Raw genomic sequence first — 22,416 nt, forward strand, 5'->3', positions numbered from 1 at the left:
AGTTTGGTTTCAGATAAAAATGGGGTTATAGGTCTATTCTATAACCTAGACAAGGATTGGCTAAATCCAGAACTTCCAGTAGATCCCTGAACTAAGCAGGAATAACTGAAAGCACAAAAGAAGGCCGAGTTCTCATTACCATGAATAACCATGGATAACCCAGCAGAAATCTACCTAATAAAAGAGTAACATGCTATTTAACCTTACCTTTGCAATGCCCATCAGCCAATCAGGAGTGATTATGCAAATTAACCAAAGAGAGATACCCACTGCCCAATCAGGAGTATGCAAATTAACCCAACAAAGATGGTGGGTTAATTTGCATTCAAAGGTGCTGACCAGCTGGGGGCAGGTGTTCCACACCACCCCAGCTGCTCCGGGCCTCTGGGCAGCATGGGAAGGTGGAAAGGCAGCTCTGGGCCTGAGCAGAAAGGCCAGAGTGAAGGCAGTGCTGGCAGCCAAGGGAATCTTTGTGCATTGGGCCTCTAGTAATCTATGATAAGCCAGGCATTTTTTTTGGGATGTGGCACTATATTCACATACTTCAGGCCACCAATCCTCTGGGGGATATTTCTGGGGTCTCAGGACACAAATGCTTCCTTTCTTCTATCTAGAAAGTATTTCAGGCTGCGGCCTCTATAGACCACTGTGGCGAGCTTGGCTGTGTGGTTTGAAGGCTGCCAACAACAGGTATCTTTGGTTCCTCCCCTGTCCTCAGATGCCTGCAGTTTCCAATATGGCCACTAGAGGTCTCAAGAGGACAATGATTATCCTAGGAAAGGGACAGGAAGGACTTGGAAGAAGCTGAAAAAGCACCCCCTCTCTTTTAAAATTATTATTATTATTATTATTATTATTATTATTTGTGATTTCAGAGAGGAAGTGTGACGGAGAAATAGAAACATCAATGATGAGAGAGAATCATTGATCGGCTGCCTCCTGCATGACCCCTAATGGGGATCTAGCCAGCAACCTGGGCAAGAGCCCTGACCAGGAATCCAACCAAGACCTCCTGGTTCATAGGTCGATGCTCAACCACTGAGACACACCAACCCCGGGCGAGAAGTCCTCTTTATGTTTGATTTGTTGTTAGGGTCATCCCTATTTGCACAGCCTGACTATAACTTTTTTCATAATCCTATAATGGGGAATGAATGCTGCTGGGAGGAAATGGTGTGAAAAACAGACCGAGGTTAGGAGCAAACTGAGCATTGTGTACTTTTTGAAATCAGCAGTTCTCAAATACATATCACATACGAAGAGCCTGGGGTCCACAGTAACTTTCCCAAGATCACCAAGATACTTTGTGACAGAGCCAGGAATGGGACCCGGGTCCTTTCTTGGATGTAGGCTCCTTAACTTAAAAAACACACAAAAAACCTCTCCTGGCTGGGTTAACACACTGATAAGATGCTGTGATGAGAAGAGGAGGACTGAGTTTTAATCCACTTTCTGCCCCATTTTGGACTGGTTAATTTCCCTCTCGCAGTGATTTTGCATGAACCATGGGGTTTGGAGTGAAGGATCCACTCTCCAGCCCCAAAATGTGCTTGTTCAGGGTTGGGGGCTCCACACCACAGGGGGCTGAGCAGTTCTCCATTACATCTTGTGAGAGCCCCTTCAATTTTAAATTCTTATAATTTCTGACAATTTCCTCCCAACAAATTCCCATTCAACACACACCTGAAACCTTGAGATTGAAAATAAGAAGCAGTTACCACCCTGAAATCATAGGCAGGTGGGGGAGGCATAGTAAGGTAGGACCTTATTTTAAAGGTTTACTCTTTTTCAGGCTCAGATTTCTCCTCCTCAAGTTATTTATCTATAAATCTAATTTTCACATATTGATTCACTCAAAGTAGAAACAGAGTTCATATAGATTCAAGGAACACCAAAAAAGAATGTGGCTGTGTGTGTGTGTGTGTGTGTGTGTGTACAATGAAGGGCCACTAGGGCCCATATCTGATTTAATAATACTTTATAATCTTAGGTTTGTTCAATATATGTGTGTTTACCATATGTATACTTACAGAGAAAAATAATAAATGTAAGCCCTGTTTCTCGGCACCATGGTTTTCACATGGCATCCACTCCTACTGAGACTCACAGAGCAGTGACCTGTGGAGGCTGGTGGCCCAGGAGAGCACCACATGGCTGAGGCTCCCTACGGGTGACCGTGGCCTAGACAGAGAGGCCTCCTCAGGCTTCTGCACCGTGGAGTAGTATGTTGCAGCGAGAACATAGGCACGTGACTAGAATCCTAAAAGCTGGCAATCTGAGGGCTCATTGTCAGAGAACAATACCCAAATGCATCCCCAGGGCCCCCCAGCTCCTTCCTGGGGAGGTGCCAGGCTGACAGCTGCAGGTGCTCTGGCTCCTGCCCATGTGCCGGGGATTGTAGGGAGAGAAGCACAAATATAAACTCAGGGACAAAGATATCAGATCTAGGGCTTAAAAGCGGCGGTTCATGCGGCCCAAGCACCAAGCGGCGGAAGCAGGAATCCAAGCACACGGAGCGGACATGCGGGAACGTAGGCAGAAGCGCACAGAACACAGGTGGGCCCACGGGAGCCATGCTCACACTTACATGGTGTGGTCTCACACTACCTTAGTTTGCTTTAAGCATTTCCATCATCTGAGAGTTTGGGAGGGAAAAACAGAACAGTTAAAGGTAAAACACATTAGGAGCTCGCACTTTACTCTTAAAAGTTAAAAATAATGTCATTCCTGGCCATGCCGTTTACAGCGAGATAATTCACAGTGATGAAGAAAAAGCACAGTTCTGAGAGTCAGACTATGGTGTCACATCTTTGCTCTGCCACTTGCTAGCTGTGGGACTCCAGGCAAGTATCTTTCTGTGCTTCAGTTTCCTCATCTGTTAAATGGGTCTGATAGCATTGCTCCATTCACAAGTTGCAATGAGGGTGGAATGAATTAAATAATACTACATGAACTACTTGGAATAGTCCTATTCAATACCAAACATTATCTTATCTCGTTGTTATTGCTACTTTATCCTTGGCTTCCTCAGGCAATACCATCCACAATAAAAAACATTTTCTATAGAAAGCCAAGGCTCGGAGAGAATTGTAGATGCTCAATAAAAAAAATAACAGAAGAAATCAAAAGGTTCAAGAGAAAAGTACAAAGTTAAAACTGCATGGGGTGAGCAATAATTCCATGTGTTGTTTGAGCCAAACCGGTTTCAGCTGTTGTTATAATTCTTGAGGGGATCATTTCAAATAACAAAGCAATTCAAAGTAGCTTTAAAATAAATCTTCACCTGAGGGTATGTTTATTGATGAGAGAGAGAGAGAGAGAGAGAGAGAGAGAGAGAGAGAGAGAGAGAGAGACTAATGAAAGAGAGAAACATTGACTTGTTGCTGCCTGTATGTGCCCTGACCAGGGATCAAACCTGCAACCTTGGCATATTAGGATGACATTTCAACCAATTGAGCTGGGCTGGAGTAGCTTTTTAAGAAAAAATGAATACAGTTTGCTCTCCATATCCTCAGTTTTGCATCTATAGATTCAACCAATTGTGGATCAAAAATATTTTTTTGGAGAAAAAAAATCAATTCCAGAAAGTTCAAATAAAATAAAATAAAATAAAATAAAATAAAATAAAATAAAATCAATAGCTTAAATACAGATCAATGAGACCCCCAAGGCCTGGTTCACGTTGGATAGGTCAAGGCTGTGTACACATCATCAACCCTTCAGATTGACAGCATCTTCATTTGCTAACTGGCTTCCACCCAGTGCCTCAGACAGATAACTGCTAACAGGTTCCTGTGCAAGGTTGGGGTGGGTCTTGATTACCAAGTGGTTGACAAAGTCATGCAGGAGGATGGACTTCTCTCCCCGATTCTTTCCTTGAGCCATTCTGTCAGCTTTGACCTCATGTGGCAGGATATTGCAGAGCCTGGGGATCTAAGCCTAAAAGAACCTGCAAGTAAAGATGACCAGGGCTGAGCCTGCCTTTCCTAATCACTCCATGTCTCTGGCTGGCCAGCGCCCAGACAATTCTTCACTTTCTTTTTTTTCCTTTCCTTTCCTTATAAAATATAGAAGGAAGGATGACAAGGAACATCAGCATTGGTTTAGTAGCCTAGCCTAACTGACCTTTGCCAGAAAATGTGCGTCGGCTGCCTCCCAAGGTATGCACTCATCTCTGCAGTGGCGCTTAACTTCCTGCTCTTTGCATCCTCCCACTAGGCAGGGCATGTGTTTGTACATCTGTGGTGCCCAAGCCCCGGTTGCTGTGCTCTGAGAAGGCCTCTGCTTAGAGCAGAGCTTAGATCTGGGTATTATTCTCAGGTGTAAATGTACCCTACAGTTGAATTCTTCTGCTGCCAGCTGGGCTGCAGAGTCCTAAAGGCTGGGCGTGGGTTTTTCTTTCTTGGGCAGCCTCTTACTATGTCACGTACAGCAGGAGGGGGTCAGGGCTGCCAGTGGTCGCAGATTCATTTGTCTGGCAGGAAAGCTGGCTTTTTAAAGACACAGGCTTGTATCTTAGATCCCAATCACAGGAGCTATTTCAAGGACATAGATCATGGTGCTTGGGCTCTGGAACACAGAGACACCTTGATCTGTTCAACATTTTTTTTTTTTTTTAAAGGGATGCTATTTATGGCATCAGAATGTTGCTCCAGCAAGAGTGCAAATGGAAGAGGATAGTTGGAGAAGCAAAGGGATTTCCAACCAGAAAAAGTACTGTAATGAAGTGATGTTTGCAGAAGAGAAGACATTTAAACAGAATTATTAAGCAATTAGCCAAATTAGAACTAGGATGGGAAACACAAGGTGATTTCAAAGGGCATCATTTTAAATAAGTAATTCTCTTGCTTTGGAGAGCTTTCATTCTACAAATGTGAAGAAGGTCATTAGTTTCACAGAAGTGATGAAGGCAGTCACACTTTTCTTTCTGATGGGACAAGCAATGCCATGTCTCTTGGAGGGTCAATGAGTCCTTCAGGCCAGAGGACCACATTTGGAGGGTTGAGCCCTTGACGCATTGAAGGCAGCCATGGCATTCTCACCCTGTACAGTGTGAGTTTTATTAAAGAGTTCAATGGCAGTAGCTTCTAAGTTCTGCTCTGGGTCCCAGGGCCCAATTCTCTCCCAAGCTGCACAGATGTCCCCAGGTTCAAGTTGTCAGTGGGTAGCCCAAGTAGGAAAAAGGGTAATCCACAGCAACCATTTGAGTATTTTGGTGTTCTGTGCTCTGTTTTAGTGACATAGTCAGGTTTCAAGGCAAACCTCTCCTGGATTCCTCTGACCACAGGTATCACATTTCAATCAAGCCTGAGGCAATGAGACATGCTTTATGTGCAACTTTCCATAGATTGGGAGAGGACTCAGATAAAAGGAATAGCTTATCCCACTTGCTGGTTCTATACACACGTGTGTGTAGAATGTTTTTCTCTTTGTTATAGATGCAGACAGGTCTTATACCATTGCTGTGCATGCTGGCCCCTTTGTTCAGAGGGTTCACTAAGTATGAGTCACTTTTAGTGGTAGATCAACTAACAGGCTGAGAGTCTACTCATTAAACCATTTCATCAATACTCAAAGCATAAAAACAGACCTAGCCTTTATGTTTCCATTGAACAGCTGTCTTATTTACTCAAAACTTTATAAAAGCACCCCAAATGTCCCATGGAGGAAGTATTTCTTTTACTGAGTGATCTTCACTAAGCCATGGGAGTTTGGGTTCTATGGCTTAATTTCCCACTTCCTTGTGGTAGTAGGATAATAGGTAGAATGCTAAGTGTTGACTGATTTTTCCTTCAGAATGCACCACCTCCTGGGCCTTCAGAGTTCCATGGCAAAGATTAAGCAATGAAAGAACATAAGTGAAAGTTATTATTAGTTGAGAGGCCTTTCAAAGAAGAAATATAGGTTGTTACTGTAATTTATTGTTAGAGTCAAATAAATCTAGACTGAAGGTGATCTTGGCAATTAATTACCCAGCCCACTGCTTCATTTTATGGATCAGGACACAAGGATCTGAGAAGACAAGAGACACAGCCTGATGGAAGCAGTCGGGGTTAGTGGTAGGTCTCCTGACTCCTGATCCAGTACTACCTCACCACAGTTTCCATTTTAAATACAGGAATGAAGAATTCTAAGCAATGACTCCCATTAGGAATATGAGTAACGTGCTCAGCCTGTCACCTGAGTGAGAAAGGTTTAATATCTTTATAAGCAAGCAAAGGGCAATGTTAGCAATTGGCTTGAACTTCTTCAATAAGATAAAGATCAAAGGATGTGTGTTGTCTACCTTTAGGCCACTGATTCCAAAATTTGAATAAATTACAGAACTCTTTATAAATAAAATGGTCATCTCAGACCTATGATAAATTTTATTAACCAGCATTTGAGAAACATTTACTTCAAAAAGCTAAAATCTCATCAATTGAACATGATTTTTAATTGAGAAATCTCACTGAAAACAAAAACAAGTTTTATCTTTAGAATTGGCAAAATGAAAGCACAAATCTTAAATTTTCTTATTAAACCCAAGACCCCCATTACCCCACAAGAATATGCCCTTAAAATTCAATTTGAAAAACACTGTCCAAGCTCAGATGGAGTCTCTGCCCTCTTCTCTGGGTCCATCAAAGAACTTCTTCAGTTTATATATCCCCTCCTTCCTTTGCTCTTTCAGTAGTTATGTCTTTTGTATTGAATGGATTTTTTTTTTTTTGTTCATTCACATTTTTATAGTGAAGCCTGTGTGTCCCATATTCTCATTACCTTATCACCCTAGTTGTTTCTGAATCCTGAGTCACTGTGATTTCCCCAATACTTGCTTCAGATGAGAAATTTCAGCACAATCCCGCCCTAGTGGTATGATACTTTTAATGAAAACGCTAGTTTTCTAGAACAGAAGAGATAGAGGTTTCCAATCTGTCATCTAGGCAGCCTCAGCTGCTGTCTAGACTTCAGGAATGAAGTTCCATCAGTTCAAATGCACTTTATACACCTCAGCTGGCCTTGTACGGTAGTTAAGTTCCCTGTTTTACAATCTTACGAATGTAACATTGCCATCCTGTCCTTCTGGGTGGCAGATAGCTAAAACCACATTTAGATTCTCCTCTGAGGGGGAGTCCTCTCTCCCTGACAGGCTCACAGACCGTGAAAAATTGGCCAGGGAGCTCCCTTGGGAATGTCTCTTTCCTGCCTACCTGCTCTCTACTGCTCTTGGGTCAGAGTTCTCTTTTTCATGAAGAATTCTTTCCCCAGTGGAAATATAAGTGGGCTAGAATTTCTTCTTGGCTCTTATAGTGTTATCTTTGTTTTGGATTTTATGGAAAGTGTTTTTTTTTTTTTTTTTTTTTTTTTTAAAGATTGCAATGGGTCCTACTTCTACATTATTTTGGTTAAAAAAAAAAAGAAGAAGAAGAAAGGATGCTTCTCTATACTTGCACGTTGCAATATGGTAGGTACTTGCCACATATGACTTTAAATTTAAATCAATTAAAATGAAATACAATAAAATTTTTAGTTCTCCAGTCTCATTAGCCACATTGTGCTCAAAAGCCACGTGTGTCTGGGACACTGTATTGGGCAGAGCAGATGTAGAATATTTCTGTCATCATTCTGTGGGCAGTGTTGCTCTAGGACATTTATTATGCTTTAATAAAATTCTAAAGCATGCTGTGCACTATGCTTTAGAAGTTAGATTTGGATAAAAGATACAATGAAACATAAATATGCAAGTCATCTTCAGTTAAAAGCCATCTGGAAAGTGCTGAGAACAATTATTTGATAAATAGTACTGTTGGAAGTTGGGTGTCTTTATGGTAAAGCCAGAAACACATCAACACCTCATCAAATAATTTAGATTATAAGAAGATCAGCCTTTATTTAACGGCAAGATAGAATGGGCTTTCGTTAAAGCGGCGATTCTTCTCAATGGAGCTGTGTATGTGGGGTTGGGAGTGGTTGAAATGCCTGGGGAACCATATCAGAAACACCTGGGAACTTGCATCCATTTCCTCCCCTACCCAGGTAGGATTAGAATGCACTGGGGGAGGGGAAGTGCTGCAGGTGGAATTCCTGTGATTTGAAAAAGCTCCTCATGAGATTCTCGTGTGTCTTCTCCACCTCCAACCCTCTAGGACCTAGAGTCTAGGTGGAAACCATTGCTCAAAAACAAACAAACAAACAAACAAACAAACAAACAAACACGGCTGAACTAGTTGAGAGACATGCCTAGTTTCAGAATGTCAAGGACCATTTATGTAAGTTAAGTGCTTAAGAGTTTATATAGGTTGTATTAGTCAGGGGTCTCTAGACAGGCAGAGTCAATAGGATATATAGATATAAAATGTGCTGACTACTACATACATATGATTTATTATAAGAATTGGCCCATGTAATTATGGAGGCTGAGAAGTCTCATGATCTGCTACCTGTAAGCTAGAGAACCAGGAAAGTCAGTGGTGTAATTCAGTCCAAGGCCAAAAGCCTGAGAACCAGGGGAGCTGATGCCATTAAGTTCCAGTCTAAGTCCAAATACCCTAGAATCTGGGGACTGATGGTGTAAGTCCCAGTTTGGGTCCTAAGGCCTGAGAGCCAGGAACTCTGATGGCCAAAGGAAGGAGGAGATGGATGTCTCAACTCAAGCAAAATAGCTAATTGATCCTTTCTCCAACTTTGTATTCTATTCAAACCCTCACAGATTGGATGACATCCACCTGCATTAGTAAGGGTGATTTATTTTTACCGATTCAAATGCTAATCTCTTCCATAAATGCCCTCAAGACACACTCAGAAATAATGTTTTACCAGCTATCTGGGCTTCTCTGAGCTCAGTCAAGTTGATTCATAAAATTAACCATCTCAATAGATGGTTAATTTTATGAATCAACTTGACTGAGCTCAGAGAAGGTTAAGTTCTGCTTACTGGGGCTGGTCTCATGGACAATTCCACACAAAGTCTACGTAGAATGAGTTAACAAGGCTATATTGTTTCTCCAAAACAGCACGACTAAATATTGAAGCCAAGTTAGCAGAGCGTAAAACATTGATTCATTCAAGAATCACTTATGGAGCATATAATAATGTCTGTCAAACACCTGATATATATATTGTGGAATATGGTGAAATACAGCACTGGAGTATGGCAGCTGAATTTCTGCATGGTTCCAGGAGTCAAACCTGGGTTTAAATCTTGTATGCTCTAGCTATTCTCAAATTACTTAACTTCTCAAAGCTTCAGTTTCTTACATTATTTTTTTAAACTATAGCATAATTATTATTAGTTGATAATCCTTACCCAAGGATATTTTTCCATTAATTTTTAGAGAGAGTGGAAGGGGGAAGAGAAACATAGATGTGTTCTCATATCATTTGGTTGCCTCTCGTACGTGCCTCAAGGAAGGTGGGGAATTGAGCCTGAAAGGTATGTGCTCTTGACTGGGATCAAACCTGGGACTCTTCATTCTCCAGGCCAACACTCTATCTACTAAGCCAAACCAGCTAGGGCTAACCACAGCATTATTAAAGATTATATAATTTAGTGAGGAAGAAAACTCACTTCATCTGTAAGCCTCCTCACTGTAGAGATGGCTGGTTCAACTGATAATGACATGATGGTAAAGAAGTAAAAAGTATAGGTTTAACCCCTCTATGGTTCAATCAACTGTTGGGTAGACCAGATGCCCCTGCATTAGCCCTGCTGTCTCACAACTGTGGGCCACTAAGAAATCCGGATGATGGTATCTGTACAATCAAATGTGAGAGTTGAGAATGATCCAAGATGGAATCAGTCCAATTTCCTTTCTTCAGAGATGGGCAGACTTTAGAGTCAAAATAGTTTGCCAAACTTTAAACAACAACACATTGGTGGCAGAGGTGAGGTCAGAACCTGGGGTTCCGGATTCCAGGCCCAGTGTTTGTTGCATACACATTGATAGTTTCTTAATGGAATAAAAATCTTCATCAGCATGAAATATTAGGAAAGATGTTTATGCCAAAACCGGTTTGGCTCAGTGGATAGAGCGTCGGCCTGCGGACTGAAAGGTCCCAGGTTCGATTCTGGTCAAGGGCATGTACCTTGGTTGTGGGCACATCCCCAGTAGGGGGTGTGCAAGAGGCAGCTGATCAATAATTCTCTCTCATCGATGTTTCTAACTCTCTATCCCTCTCTCTTCCTCTTTGTAAAAAAATCAATAAAAAATATATATTTTTTTTTTTTAAAAAGGAAAGATGTTTATTTTACTCTCATTGGGATTACTTCCAAATATATTTGCATGAGTTCCAGAACCCAGACACCACACTGGGTGAGATTTCCATTTCTTCTCAGAGGTAAATCGATATTCTATGAGACATTAGCTCCTAGAAGGGACTCTATGTGGACTCACAATCTGTAACAGTCATGTGTTCTTGGGATCTAGTTTGTGATACATCTCAAAAATTAACCTGACTCATCTCTGCTCAGCAGGGGCAGGTCACACATTATCTGGCATCTGGGCTTGCATCTTGCTCATTCTTGCCCAGAACACTGATGTCTAATTGGTATAAACAGGTGATTTCTGGAAACAAATGATGCTACAAAATATTTAAGGTCAAGAGGCAAAAGCACTGGTGATAGCCAAGGGCATCCAGGACACACACACACACACACACACACACACACTCACTCACTCACTCACACTCAGATGAGGTTTCAGAAGAAGCTTGAGACTGGATCCTGATGAAATCCAGAGACAAGAAAGTTCTCCTGAGGATTTAGTTATTCAGGTCTGACCTTTGCATCAAGCAGAAATACTGAACAGAAAGATCCTAAGACAAGGTGATGATCCATGACAGGGAAAGAGCTTTCTGAGACAGATGAAAGAGTACTCTAAATGAGAAATAACAGAGTAAAAGAAATGTTTTAGGACTCAATTTGCTAGGTTAAATATGTCTTACAGGAATATTACTCCGTGACACATTTGTACAGAGTGAACACTGGTTATGAAGACAATCCTCTTTTCAGATGTATGAAGTCAAGCCCTATGATGAGTCACTGAATGTGTAGCTGGGAGAAAACTTTGGTCCTTTATAGTTACCCATTTTCTTTGTCTTCTATGAGGGAATGTAATGCCATGTGTATTGATATTGCCAATACAATGATGGACAACACAATCAACTTTAGATTTTCCACCAGAAAGGGCCAATGACAACGGTCTGCATGTAAAGCACAAGATATTCAAGTCTATCTTCTGTGCCAAGCTCTTTTACTGGAGCGGAAAATAACAAAGAACAATGCTGATTTCTGTAAGTTTCATTCCATTTCCAAGTTTTCTCACTGTTCCAGCTTGACCTTCATCCGTACCCATGGAAATGCCAAAGACAGAACAACAGAAGAGGAAGGGGGCTGAAAATTTTTATACAGTACACATGCCATTAGCTCCCAAATAATTGAAGGGCTAATCAGGGAGAGGGATGAGAGTGCCTATTGTATTGGCATGCATTTCCTATGCTTCTTAGTCCATTTCCATGTCATCCTTTAAGGCAGGTACTCCTAATCTTCCTTTTACAGAGCAGAGCAGTGAGTACAAGTGAGTCTCTTCCCCAAAGTCACCTCATTGGACAGCATTAGTGCAGATTCATCAGGAACTCAAATTCAGGTCTAGCTGCTCTGAGCACTACACTCCCCCTAGTATCCCACTAACTACTAGCTATTATTTATCGAGTAGCTTCCATCTGCCAGATGTTTTACATACTATGAGAGAGACTACTAATTAATCACCAACCATCCACCCTCCCCCTTTGCTTTAGTCCTCTATATACATAATATAGGAAGGAAAAACCAAGCATGCATTATTTCATTTAATAGGCCTTATCACACCCAGTTTTTGGTAGAAAAATGGAGTCTAACTTGTCTAAAGACACACAGGTAGAAAGTGGTAGAGCTAAGATGTAATCCTGGGTCAATCTGACTCCAAGTCCATCATATTTCCATGTTGCTGCTCTTCTCACAGAGCAGCTAATGTGTGACAGCAAATTCTATACCCATCGGCTGCATGGACATCTCTAAATACGCGCCAGTCCATTAGGCTAACTATTGCTATGCTTGATTCAGGCTGACCTATGAGTGGGGAAGTGAAGCGTTCATTTGTATCCTTCTAGTTACTTCTAAAACCCTTGCATGTTAACACATTTCCCACCTCTCTCTCCCTCTCCCCCACTCACACATACCAGCTTGAATGGATAATCAAGGTTAAGTGCTGTTCTGTCTTGAGTTATTGGACCCACTTTTTCCACTGGCCACTCTGTGTGTCTACACAACCTGAGCCACATGAGCATGAGTAATTCAAAGAAGGCAAGTCACAAGCTGGAGCCCTGTGTTTTTCAAGCCTTTAAATCTTGTTTGAATAGTTTATTAGCCATATTTCTTTTTCTTTCTCTCCCAGCTTAGTGGCCACATCAGCAAATGTGGAGGATGATTTACAGCTTGTACTTTGTGCACTCCCTGAAGTGAAGCGAAAAATTGAAAGGCTTATGTCAAGCTCATTCCTTCACAGACACATGTGAAATCAAATTAATTTTGAAGCACTTATGGGCTATTTAATGTTTCCGAATTTTGCTTTACAAATCTATAGTGATCTTTATGGCGTAATATATATTTCAAGCTAAAGCAGGCTTGGAAAGACAATTTTTCATCTAAAACATTCTGGGATGAAATATGTCGCAGGATGAGAAATTAATCTCAGAAACCCAAAACTGCTCAATAAATATAATGACCTGGGCATAATCAATAAACAGGGCTCAGAGTCAAAGAATATTGTAGCTGGAATGGCTGAGAGATCATCTGGTCCAGTCATCTCATTTCAGAGATGGAAAAACTGAGACCTAGAGCAGTTAAGTGGTTGTCATGGGCCAAACAGCTGGTTAGAGCAGGACGAGGCCTAGAACTTCCAAACTTTTAATTAAGATGAAGGATGCTTACACAATTAAAATGTTTTGCAATAGAAACTTCTTGAATGAACTCATCTTCTTTCTATGAATTTACTTATTAGTCTGGGGAACTGTTGATAACAGTCGCCACATCCTGGAGAACTCTCCCATGTCCTATAGCCTCATTTTTATTATTTATTTATTTAACCTCATTATTTTTGTGCATTGCATATTGTTATGGACTGCAATCTTACTGTTGGATTTCTTTCTGATCATTTCCTCATGTAGATTGTGAAGTTCTGGAGGCCTGGGATTCCGTGTTCCTTTGGTTTTGTGTCCCTTGCAGGATGTATGCCCAAACAAGTCATAGAGTAGACACTCAACAAGCACTTTTTGGTAGAATGAACAATGAAAACAGAGCAATCTATGGGTATCAGTCCATCATCCTTTAAAATTCTATCTTTACTTTTATCCTCCCATCAATGTCCTTTCTCTCTGAAGGTCACAGCTATTTTGAACTTCTATTCCATCTGGGATTCCCTGATACTGATATAGCTTACCTGGTCTTAGGGGTGGACACAGAGGAGTTTGCTAATGGTCATTGCCAGCCCATATGGTGCCTTTATGTGAATTAGAAATACTCTTTCTACTCTAGGCTAATGGTTATCAACTAGGAGAAATTTTGGATCCTGGGGAATATTTGGCAATAACTGGAGACCTAGGACCCTTCAGTTTACAATCCAATGCTTTATCCACTGAGCCAAACCAAGTAAGGCTGTTGTTTTTTTTTGAAGGTTTCTTTTGCTATATAGAAGCTTTTTATTTCGATGTAATGAATTTAGTATTTCTTGCATCAAATATCTACTTGGACTGACTAACTCCTTTTACACATTTGTATTTAGAAACATCACTATACTAGAGCTGTGTTTAGGCTCCATGTTTTCCTCCACTGAGATAGACCCTTCGGATAAAGATCACTTCCAGAACACAGTGTGAACCTTGGGCTACTGCAGCCTTTCAGTCTCATGGACACCTCCTTAAAGGGATAAGGCCCCATTTATGGTCCTTGGATGTGAATCATTGAAAGATTCTTCCCCCTTTCTCCTCCTGGTGATATTGTCACCAGACTCTAAGTTACAGGCCCTCCCCCCGTGCTTCACCAAAGAGGCCCTTTCTCCCCTGGTGAGGATGTCTTCTTTATGTATGCAGGCTGCTATCATCTCCACCCTGTAATTCAGGGGAGCTAAGTAGTTCTCTAAAACCCTTGGCAAATTTACCAACCTTTGATTACAATACTTAATCTGTGTTTGCAAAGTGCTTCACCTATATTCTTATTTGTGCAGTTTATTGTATCTAAAATGAAATTTCACTTGGAGCTGGGAGACTTGATTATTTGACTCATTTTTCTGTGAACTCTTGCTTTTTCAACCCTAGAAGCTCTGTTACATTAGGCCTTGGAAGATGGCAGAAACAAGGCTATACAGCAGCATAGGGAGGTGGTCACACTGTAGGGCAAATCAGATTTCCTGAATTCAGTGCTCCACCCCATTCACATCACATGGCTTGAAATGGGTCCAGTCTTTGTCTTCCAGAACCTTTGGCTCTCATGATTATATTTCCTGGAACACAAAGGTTTGGCTCTATTTGAGGAGCAGGGACAGGTAAATGTACTTAGGGGACAATTCAGGGTTTCATTTAATTTCTTCACACCCCTGCCTCTTCTCATACAGTGGCAGCCCTGCCACACTACAAGGCTAATGCCATTAGCAGAGAGCCCATGCTGCTCAGGAGTGGTCCATGAGCTTTGGAGAAGGAGACACGAGGAAGTCTTCCCAACTTCCCTTTCCCTGTGTCCTCATTACTATGGACACTTGTTAAGCCCATGAAATGGCAAATTTTCTCTGACAGGCACATTTATAAAACATTAACACACATAATGGTAAGTTTTCAAAGGTAGGAAACATGCAATAAGGATTACTTAGCATATGCAGGAAGAGATATATTGTCAAGATGGCTGAATAAGATGTCCATTGTTAGTGTCTCCCCCTCAACAATAACTTGGCATCCACCCACAAACAAAAGTGCTTTTGTGGGAGCTATGGGACACAGGAAGGGGACTGTGAAGCCCTGGTGCAGCTTAAGAATGAGGAAAGCGGTTTCAGAAGACAGATCTGCACCCAGGCAGCTGACTGGCTGACTATGGTCCTGACTATAGACTCAGAAACAACTCTGTACCCTTGAGAACTAGGCTACATACCCATTTGGCGTTGGTTCTGTTATCAGCACCGTGGACCAACGGCTCAGGGCGGGGAATTGCTACCCATGTATTGAGTAGACCTTGGTACTGGTTGTGGACCCTGAAGTGCCCATGAACCTGCTCTAGCCACTCCTGGTGTGGTCCAGGAGTGGCTAGACAATCACCTCCGGATGAGAAAGCCTTTGTGGAAGTCCAGGAATGCAGCACAAAAGTTCCAGCACACCAATGGAGCAAACGATTTGATATTGGACACACTGGAGAGGGTAAGAAAAACAGTGACATTACCCACATCACCCTTTCTCTAAGATGGCACAGCTCAGTGAAAAGAGAGTCTTTTTTAGCCTAGGATTTCTTCATGGAGGGAAGTGAGAGTGTGTGAATTAAGTGCCCAGCTTCCCCAGCGGTGTGGGATGCTTCTCTCTCGTCAGTCATGAACTGCATGAAGGGAGGGCTGGAATGTATGAAGGGGGCGCAGGTCCTGCTAACTCCATGGGGAGGCCTGCCCATGTGCCACTGGGGACACCTCATCTGCAGATCTCTCCAGCGGCCCACAGGCACCTCTAGTACCTCATGTGCCTCCCCCCACACCCCTGCCTGACTCAGCGTCTGTGTTTGTGATGACAGCAAGAGCGAGCTTTTGCAGGTAGCTAATGAGACTGAATCTGTGGACCTGGGAGAGACCACAGCTTAGCACCACTCTCAAGGACGCAGAGGGGAGGTTGTCAGCACATGGCCTAGCTCTGCAGGATCCAGAGAAGGCAGACAAGCTTAAGAATTCTGTCACAAGAGGGAGCAAGAAGCATGGAGCATGTATAATCATAATGGGTCTGAGAAGGCCTCAGATCCCTTGCAAGACTGACAGAAGATGATTCTCTCCTGAAGTCAGTTAGCAAAGATCGGGGAGCTACTTCAAATGCTAAGACTTCAAGGGACATTACAAATCAAGGACACCTGATACCACCAGAGGAACACGTCATTTTCCAGTTACTAATCCCAGAGAAACGAAGATCTGTGATTACTTGACAAAGAAGTCAACATCACCGTTTTAAGGAAGCTTGATGAGCTCTAAAGAAAACATGAGAAGTTAATTTAGTAAAATCAGGAAAATTATACAAGAAAAACGGAGTTTAATAATTCCCCAGGGGAAGGGGAAATGCAATCTGAGTTTAAGTGGGGCGCCTCTGAGGGTGTTTCTCTAGAGCAGTGGTCGGCAAACTCATTAGTCAACAGAGCACATTATCAATAGTACAACGATTGAAATTTCTTTTGAGAGCCGAAAACAGACTTCTGCGCATGGGCCACGAAGTTTCAATCCCACTGTACGTGCATGCCACACGTGGTATTTTGTGGAAGAGTCACACTCAAGGGGTCAAAGAGCCTCATGTGGCTCGCGAGGCACAGTTTGCCGACCACTGCTCTAGACTCTTGTCTGGGATCATGTCATAAAAATGCAGGAAACCAAGGTCAGGATAAACTGATTGAGAAACTAATGGTATTCCTTTCCTGGTAATGGGCTCATTGCAGAGGAAGGAGAGGCATTTCCCTCTTCCTCAGGCCCTCGTAGCATTGAGGTGTCTCCCACGTTGGTGCTCACTGAGGCAGAGAAGGTCAGACTGATGAGAGTGAGGAGAGCTGCTGACTGAGGGAGAAATGGGTTCTGTGTGATGCCTGGAGGACACTGGTGTTACAAGTTATTATCTGCCTGCTAGTAAACTGAAGAGAGCTGGGCACAAGGTGGGTTGCTTGGGCACCTTGGCAGAGACCCCTGGAAGCAACAATTCATCTGCCTCCTGACTTTGCCAATGGCTCAGCCAGGCCAGCAACCCCTGCCAGCATCCTCTCTGTTGCTGGTTTGGCAAGGTGTGGTTGGCTTCTGAAACTGTCTCCTGGGCATGCAGCTCACATCTCTTTAAGTATCTTCCCTTTCTTAATCAAAAACCAGAGGAGCATTTCGGCTGCTCAGATGCTGAGCAGAAGCCCTGACACTTTAATCTGGATCCGCGGCACATTATTAGCACTCCGCTCACCCTTTCATTCATTTGCTTCTCTGGCGGGAGAAGCCGCCTCTGCAATTTCACTGAGAATTGATAAACGAGCTTGGCGTTTCCCACTCTCATTTTTGGCATGGTCTGTGGAGGCACTTGCATTTTCCAATTTGCAGACATAACATGTCCAGGCATGTGTGAGGGAGAAGGCGCGAACGTCCCAATGAGCCCAATTTTCCTGGAGAGAATTCTGCAATCATACAAATATGAAGCCCGAGTTGTTAAACACACAAGGAAGTAGCATAGAGAGAGCTTTCTCTCTCATTAAAAAAAAAAGTCCCAAGCCTCATTCTGTGCATTGCTTCAATCCTCGTTCCCCTTCCACCAGAGGCCTGGTGACACTGGGGACTGCCGTGGCAGCTGACACTTCTCTGTAGCCATGTTTGTCTCTTTGCAATTTTTTAAAACTGGTTTGTCTCTTTGCAATTTTTTAAAACTGGTTGCCAAGCTACCCACCTGCTTTCGAAAAGACAGTCTGCAGTGGTGGATTTGTTAAAGATGGCGTGGAATCCTTAATAACGTATGCAAATATCAATGAGCTCTAATATTAAGCAGCTGAATTCCTGAATGGCCATGGTGACTTCTGAGCAAAGGGCTTCCCTGCCAACAGCATTTAAAGTGATTTGCATGGCTGCTAGGACATGGGGTATTAGTACTGAAGGATATATACTTTATATTACAGGAATAATACGGCTGCTTTTTATGAAAGGAGGGGGGAAAAAAAGCACAGGTTCACTATGGCAAGAAATGTTCTGCTGGGATATTGAGAAATCATTCAGGAGCAAGGGTCAGAGTTTTTGTGTGTGTATAATCAACATGGAGGCTCCTTGCAAGTCTAAATGTAAGCAGCCGAGAGAGCAGCCCCTATGCCCCCCATCCCAACGGACAAGATAAATATATTCTTTTGGAGACAGATGAAAGGCAGCAGAAGATGTTTGCATAAAACTGAGTTGTGGTGAGCCATGTTGTGATATGTTGAGTCTTAGTGGTGATATGTTCATTGTAATGGTTGTAAACAGAGATCAGCTGTTTTGGAATTATTATTAGAAATGCAAGCACATTCCCCATCATTCAAGTGATTCACTTTCTTAGCAGGGTCAAGATGAAACTTTTTCAGTTGCTATTACAGGGATCAAATTAAGCTGATATTAAATCCATTTAGTAATGCTTGGAATGGTTTGGGTCTTTGTCTCATGCTTAAAGGCATGTAAAACAAACACTGCAAATACAAACAGGGGCCACAATATATCTTCTCATAAAGTTTTATGTAACTATGAATTGTATAGGCAGTTTCTTCTATGTAGTAGACACATGATGAGACAGGAGAATCCAATGTCAGTGATGGTATTATCAGAGATAAAAAAAAAAAAAGAGTAAGCAGTATAAAAATGAGCACTGAAGGATGAAATCTCAAAGATTCTAAGTTTGTACAGGAACTACTACTGTTTCTTTCCTTTTTATTTATTTTTAAAATGCATTTGAGTGAGTGTGAGAAAAAGAGAAAGTGAGCTGGAGAGAGATATAGAGATAGAGATAGAGAGAGAGAGAGAGAGAGACAGATGAGAGAGAGAGAGAGAGAGAGAGAGAGAGAGAGAGAGAGAGAGAGAGAGAGAGAAATTAGAATAAGCCAACAAATTCCTAAACCCAACCCATATAAATAACCACAGTATAAGGAAAGGTGAAATCTCTTGTCTGTGTTTCTGGCTCTGCTTCAGTTTCCCCACCCCAAGTCCTTTTAAAATGTAGGTTATTTAGTTATTTTACTTATAAAGTTGAGTCCATAATGATATGCTCACCCCAGGGTCAAGTAAAAAAAAGAATCTCAGTGGAATGAAGCATAACATTGAAAATGCAATGCCTGGCATTAACAAAAATCAAGAAAATAGATACTGAAAGATGCACATCCTGTCTTTTGGGCTGCCCAAGTCAGCTGCTTTATGAAGGCAAGGGATACCTTGAATAAGATTAGACTTCAGGGAGAACTTCCTGCCTGCTGATTGTGACTGGCTTAATATATTACCCAGAGGGTTGCGAAAAGACTCTCCTCAGAATTGGTAGAAAATAAAACAGAATGGGAAAATAAACCACCATATTTCTCAGACACACTGGTCCCCAAGAGCTCTCAAATGAACTAGATGACCCCTGCTGGGGTCATTCCTTTTCCCCCTGTTCTCTCATTCCTTCTCTTGCTTGCTCTAAGTGCACTGTCCAACAGAACTTTCTGTGATGTTGGAAACATTCTGTATCTGTGCTGTCCAATATAGTAGCCACTACCCACGTGTGGCTATTGAGTAATGTAGCTTGTGTGATTGAAGGAATACGTTGTTTTTAATTGCCATGAAGTTGAAATAGCCAGGGTAGATGTAAGTGCTTGGTATTAGAATAATGTTTTGACTAAAGACTTTCTGATGAGTCAGCAATGGGAGGATTTCATAGGACCGTTGATGATGTGGTGTGAAGGAGGACTGTTTGCAGCAGGAGGGTGTAATGGTGTGACTAAGGGGTGAATGAGGGAGAAGGCTTCTGTGAATCTAAACCTAAATCTGTCCATCAACGAAACAGGAAAGACCTCTGAGATCCCCTGAATGTGCAGCCCTTGGGACTATATATTCAAGCACTGGCATAGTTTTTTTCCTCAGGATTCTCCTAGGCTAATGGAGAGAGAGATGAAAAAAGAGTAAAAATTATGCGATTGACCCAACCACAAACAAATATGTATAGCAAGAGATTAGGAAAAGGATGGATTCCAGAGCTTGTGTGGGAAAGGAAAGTTGTTTAAAAAGGTGGCATTTACATGAGAAAACTTCCAGGGAACAAGAAAACCATGCTCTTTTCTGATTTGGACTTGGGGCAGATCAAGGCAGTGGTTAGAGAAGATGAATCGTGTGGGCTGAATGAAGATTAAGGGGTGAAGTTAAAAAAAAAATCCGAGACTTGACTGAACCCTCAGCATGGTATAGATATCATTTGTGCACACAAAGGGTTCTCTACTCTCAGAGAAATGATAACAGGGACTGGCAAACCAGCTCCGTTTAAACAGAGATCAACAGCAACATAAAGCAACACTTCAATGAAGTTGTCAGAGAAGCAGAGACAGGGAACTCCCAGCTTCAGGGCAGGGAGAGGCCCCTGTGGATTGAGATGGTCAGGGGCTTGGGTTGGGCCCTGAAGGGAATGACTCAGGAAAGACAGAAGACAGAGTTCAAAAGGCTTGGAAAGTGAATTTTCTTGACCAACTCAGTGGTGTTAAAAACAGCCTGAGGCTGGGAGACCCAGGGGAGGCAGTAACTGGAGCAAGATGAGATGTTTTCAGACCAGGATGAAAGTTGTTTAGGCCTAAGCCCACTACCACATAGAGTGGACCCAAAAGGAAACTGCTCAGCCACTGCCTGCCTTGGAAAGCAGGGTCTGAAGTTCATTTTATAAGCGAATTGCCACTCAGACCAGTGCAGAAATTTCAGATGGGGCTTAAGAGATTAAACCCAGTATCTCCTTTATGCAACTGCTCACAGTAATTGAAAGGAGGATTCTGAAACCATGGTTACCATAGAAAACTAAAATTAAGATCAAAGGTGATGATTTCAAAGCCAAGAAAGCAGAATACGTTCGAGCTAGAGCTCACATTTATGCTTTGTACAGACTATCTGATTATCTTTGGCAAATGCATCCTTTTATGAAGCAACCTCAGGGGACAGTGTAGTGGTGCATGCAGCCCTGAAGCTTCGTGCAGACCCCCTCGTCTTGGGTAGCAAGATGGAATCCTGTTGGGCTAAAAGGAAACTAGGTTTGTAACAGGCATGAGCTTTTTAGTCACGATTCTCACCACACTGCTGATTCTTGTTGACTCAGGTGGGTCGAGTTGGAAAAAAGCTCTAAGAATAAAGATTGTCCTGTAGGGCTCGGCTTTTCAACTGTTCTTTCAGGCAGGAGTCTTTGTCTTATACTCATAATGAGGGTCAAGGCTGTTGGAGAATGTCCTTGAGCAGGTGACAGGAAGAACACTGTGGTACTAATTCTCCTCATGGTTAAAGGGAGTGCTGGCCTACATGGAAAGTTGGGGTCAGCTAGGAAGAGGAGTTTGGCCTCTTCATTCTGAATGAGCAAAGCAGTTCCATGCTTAAATCTCTCATTTTTCAAAGGGGGCAGGTGGAATACTGTTAATTCTGTAAGTAGGGCCGGAGGCCATTCTCACTGCTGAGCCTCTTCCCAGGGACTGCTGTGAGCACGGAGGCAGCTTTCCTGTGTTCCCCGATAGCCATACCCAGTGGTGACCTCTTGTGTCAGAAACCAAGAGAGGTCCAGGATGTGAGACTCTGTTGTGGGTGGGGCTAGAGGTAGGGGAGAGTGGGCTTAAAATAAAGGGAGGTGGCACTGGGAAAGAGCCCTGAGTGGAAGGAAGAAAAGACAGAACTGGAAGAATTCATGTTCCCTTTGAATAATTCATTGTAATTAGAATTTTAAAATGTACAGATTTAGTTCCCTCCATATTACTGCTCTAGTAGTCTCATCTTACATGTTTTTTTCTTTGTGAAGTAGAGCACACATTCAGGCAAATGCATAAAATACAAACGCTCAGTTTAACGAACAACTGTAAAGTGAACACCCATGCAACCAGCAGCCAGATCAAGAAATAGGATACTGCCAGCATCCTGGCAACCCCATGCATCCCTCCCCCGCCAGCTGCCCTTCTCTTTTCCTGGGGTAAACACTGCCTTGACTTTCATAACAATCACTTCCTTGCTTTTCTTTATGGGGTTATCAGCTATGTACATATCTCATATTTTAGGTCCAATTTTTGATCCTAGGATAATACTATAGGTATTCTTTTATGTTTTCGTCTTTCACTCAACATTGTACATTTTAAGGTTCATCCATGTTGATGTGGTAGCTGTGGTTCTTTCATTCCCACTGCTGCATAGTATTCCATTGCATGAATATACCAATTTATTCACTCATTCTACTAAATGGCCACTTGGGTCATTTCCCTTGTCTTTTTTGAGATAATTTTCTCAGCAGCTGTTGGCTCTGTCAGCAGTGGCTGTGCCAAAGAAATAATAAGTTGGAGTTCTGATGGAGACTTGTCTAGATTGCCATGCAGATCAGTCAGTGAGAAGTGTTATCGATCACTTTGCAAGAAAGACAGCACCTGCAACAAACAGAGGTCATGGTGGCATGGACACTGACAGAAGACCGAGTCTCCACCTGGCAACTCACCGC

The 22,416-nt window shown here is 42.4% G+C and overlaps 1 protein-coding gene across 3 annotated transcripts in view; it reads right to left on the bottom strand.

Moving 5' to 3' along the window:
• The window catches only part of LHFPL3 (LHFPL tetraspan subfamily member 3), a 392,623-nt gene that overhangs the window by 36,043 nt on the left and 334,164 nt on the right, over positions 1-22,416 (bottom strand). The window contains exon 3 of one of the 3 annotated variants that reach the window (XM_084897865.1): positions 2,608-2,635. The exons of 1 other annotated variant lie outside the window; for it this stretch is intronic. In XM_084897865.1, coding sequence (XP_084753991.1) covers positions 2,619-2,635 — 17 coding nt within the window. In that variant the 3' untranslated portion in view covers positions 2,608-2,618. Of the gene's footprint in view, positions 1-2,587; positions 2,636-22,416 lie in introns of all 3 variants that reach the window. One more of the 3 variants, XM_084897864.1, reaches the window with a different exon arrangement.

This window comes from Pipistrellus hanaki (genome assembly GCF_964339955.1).
Source record: "Pipistrellus hanaki genome assembly, chromosome: 10".
Taxonomy (NCBI): Eukaryota; Metazoa; Chordata; class Mammalia; order Chiroptera; family Vespertilionidae; genus Pipistrellus; species Pipistrellus hanaki.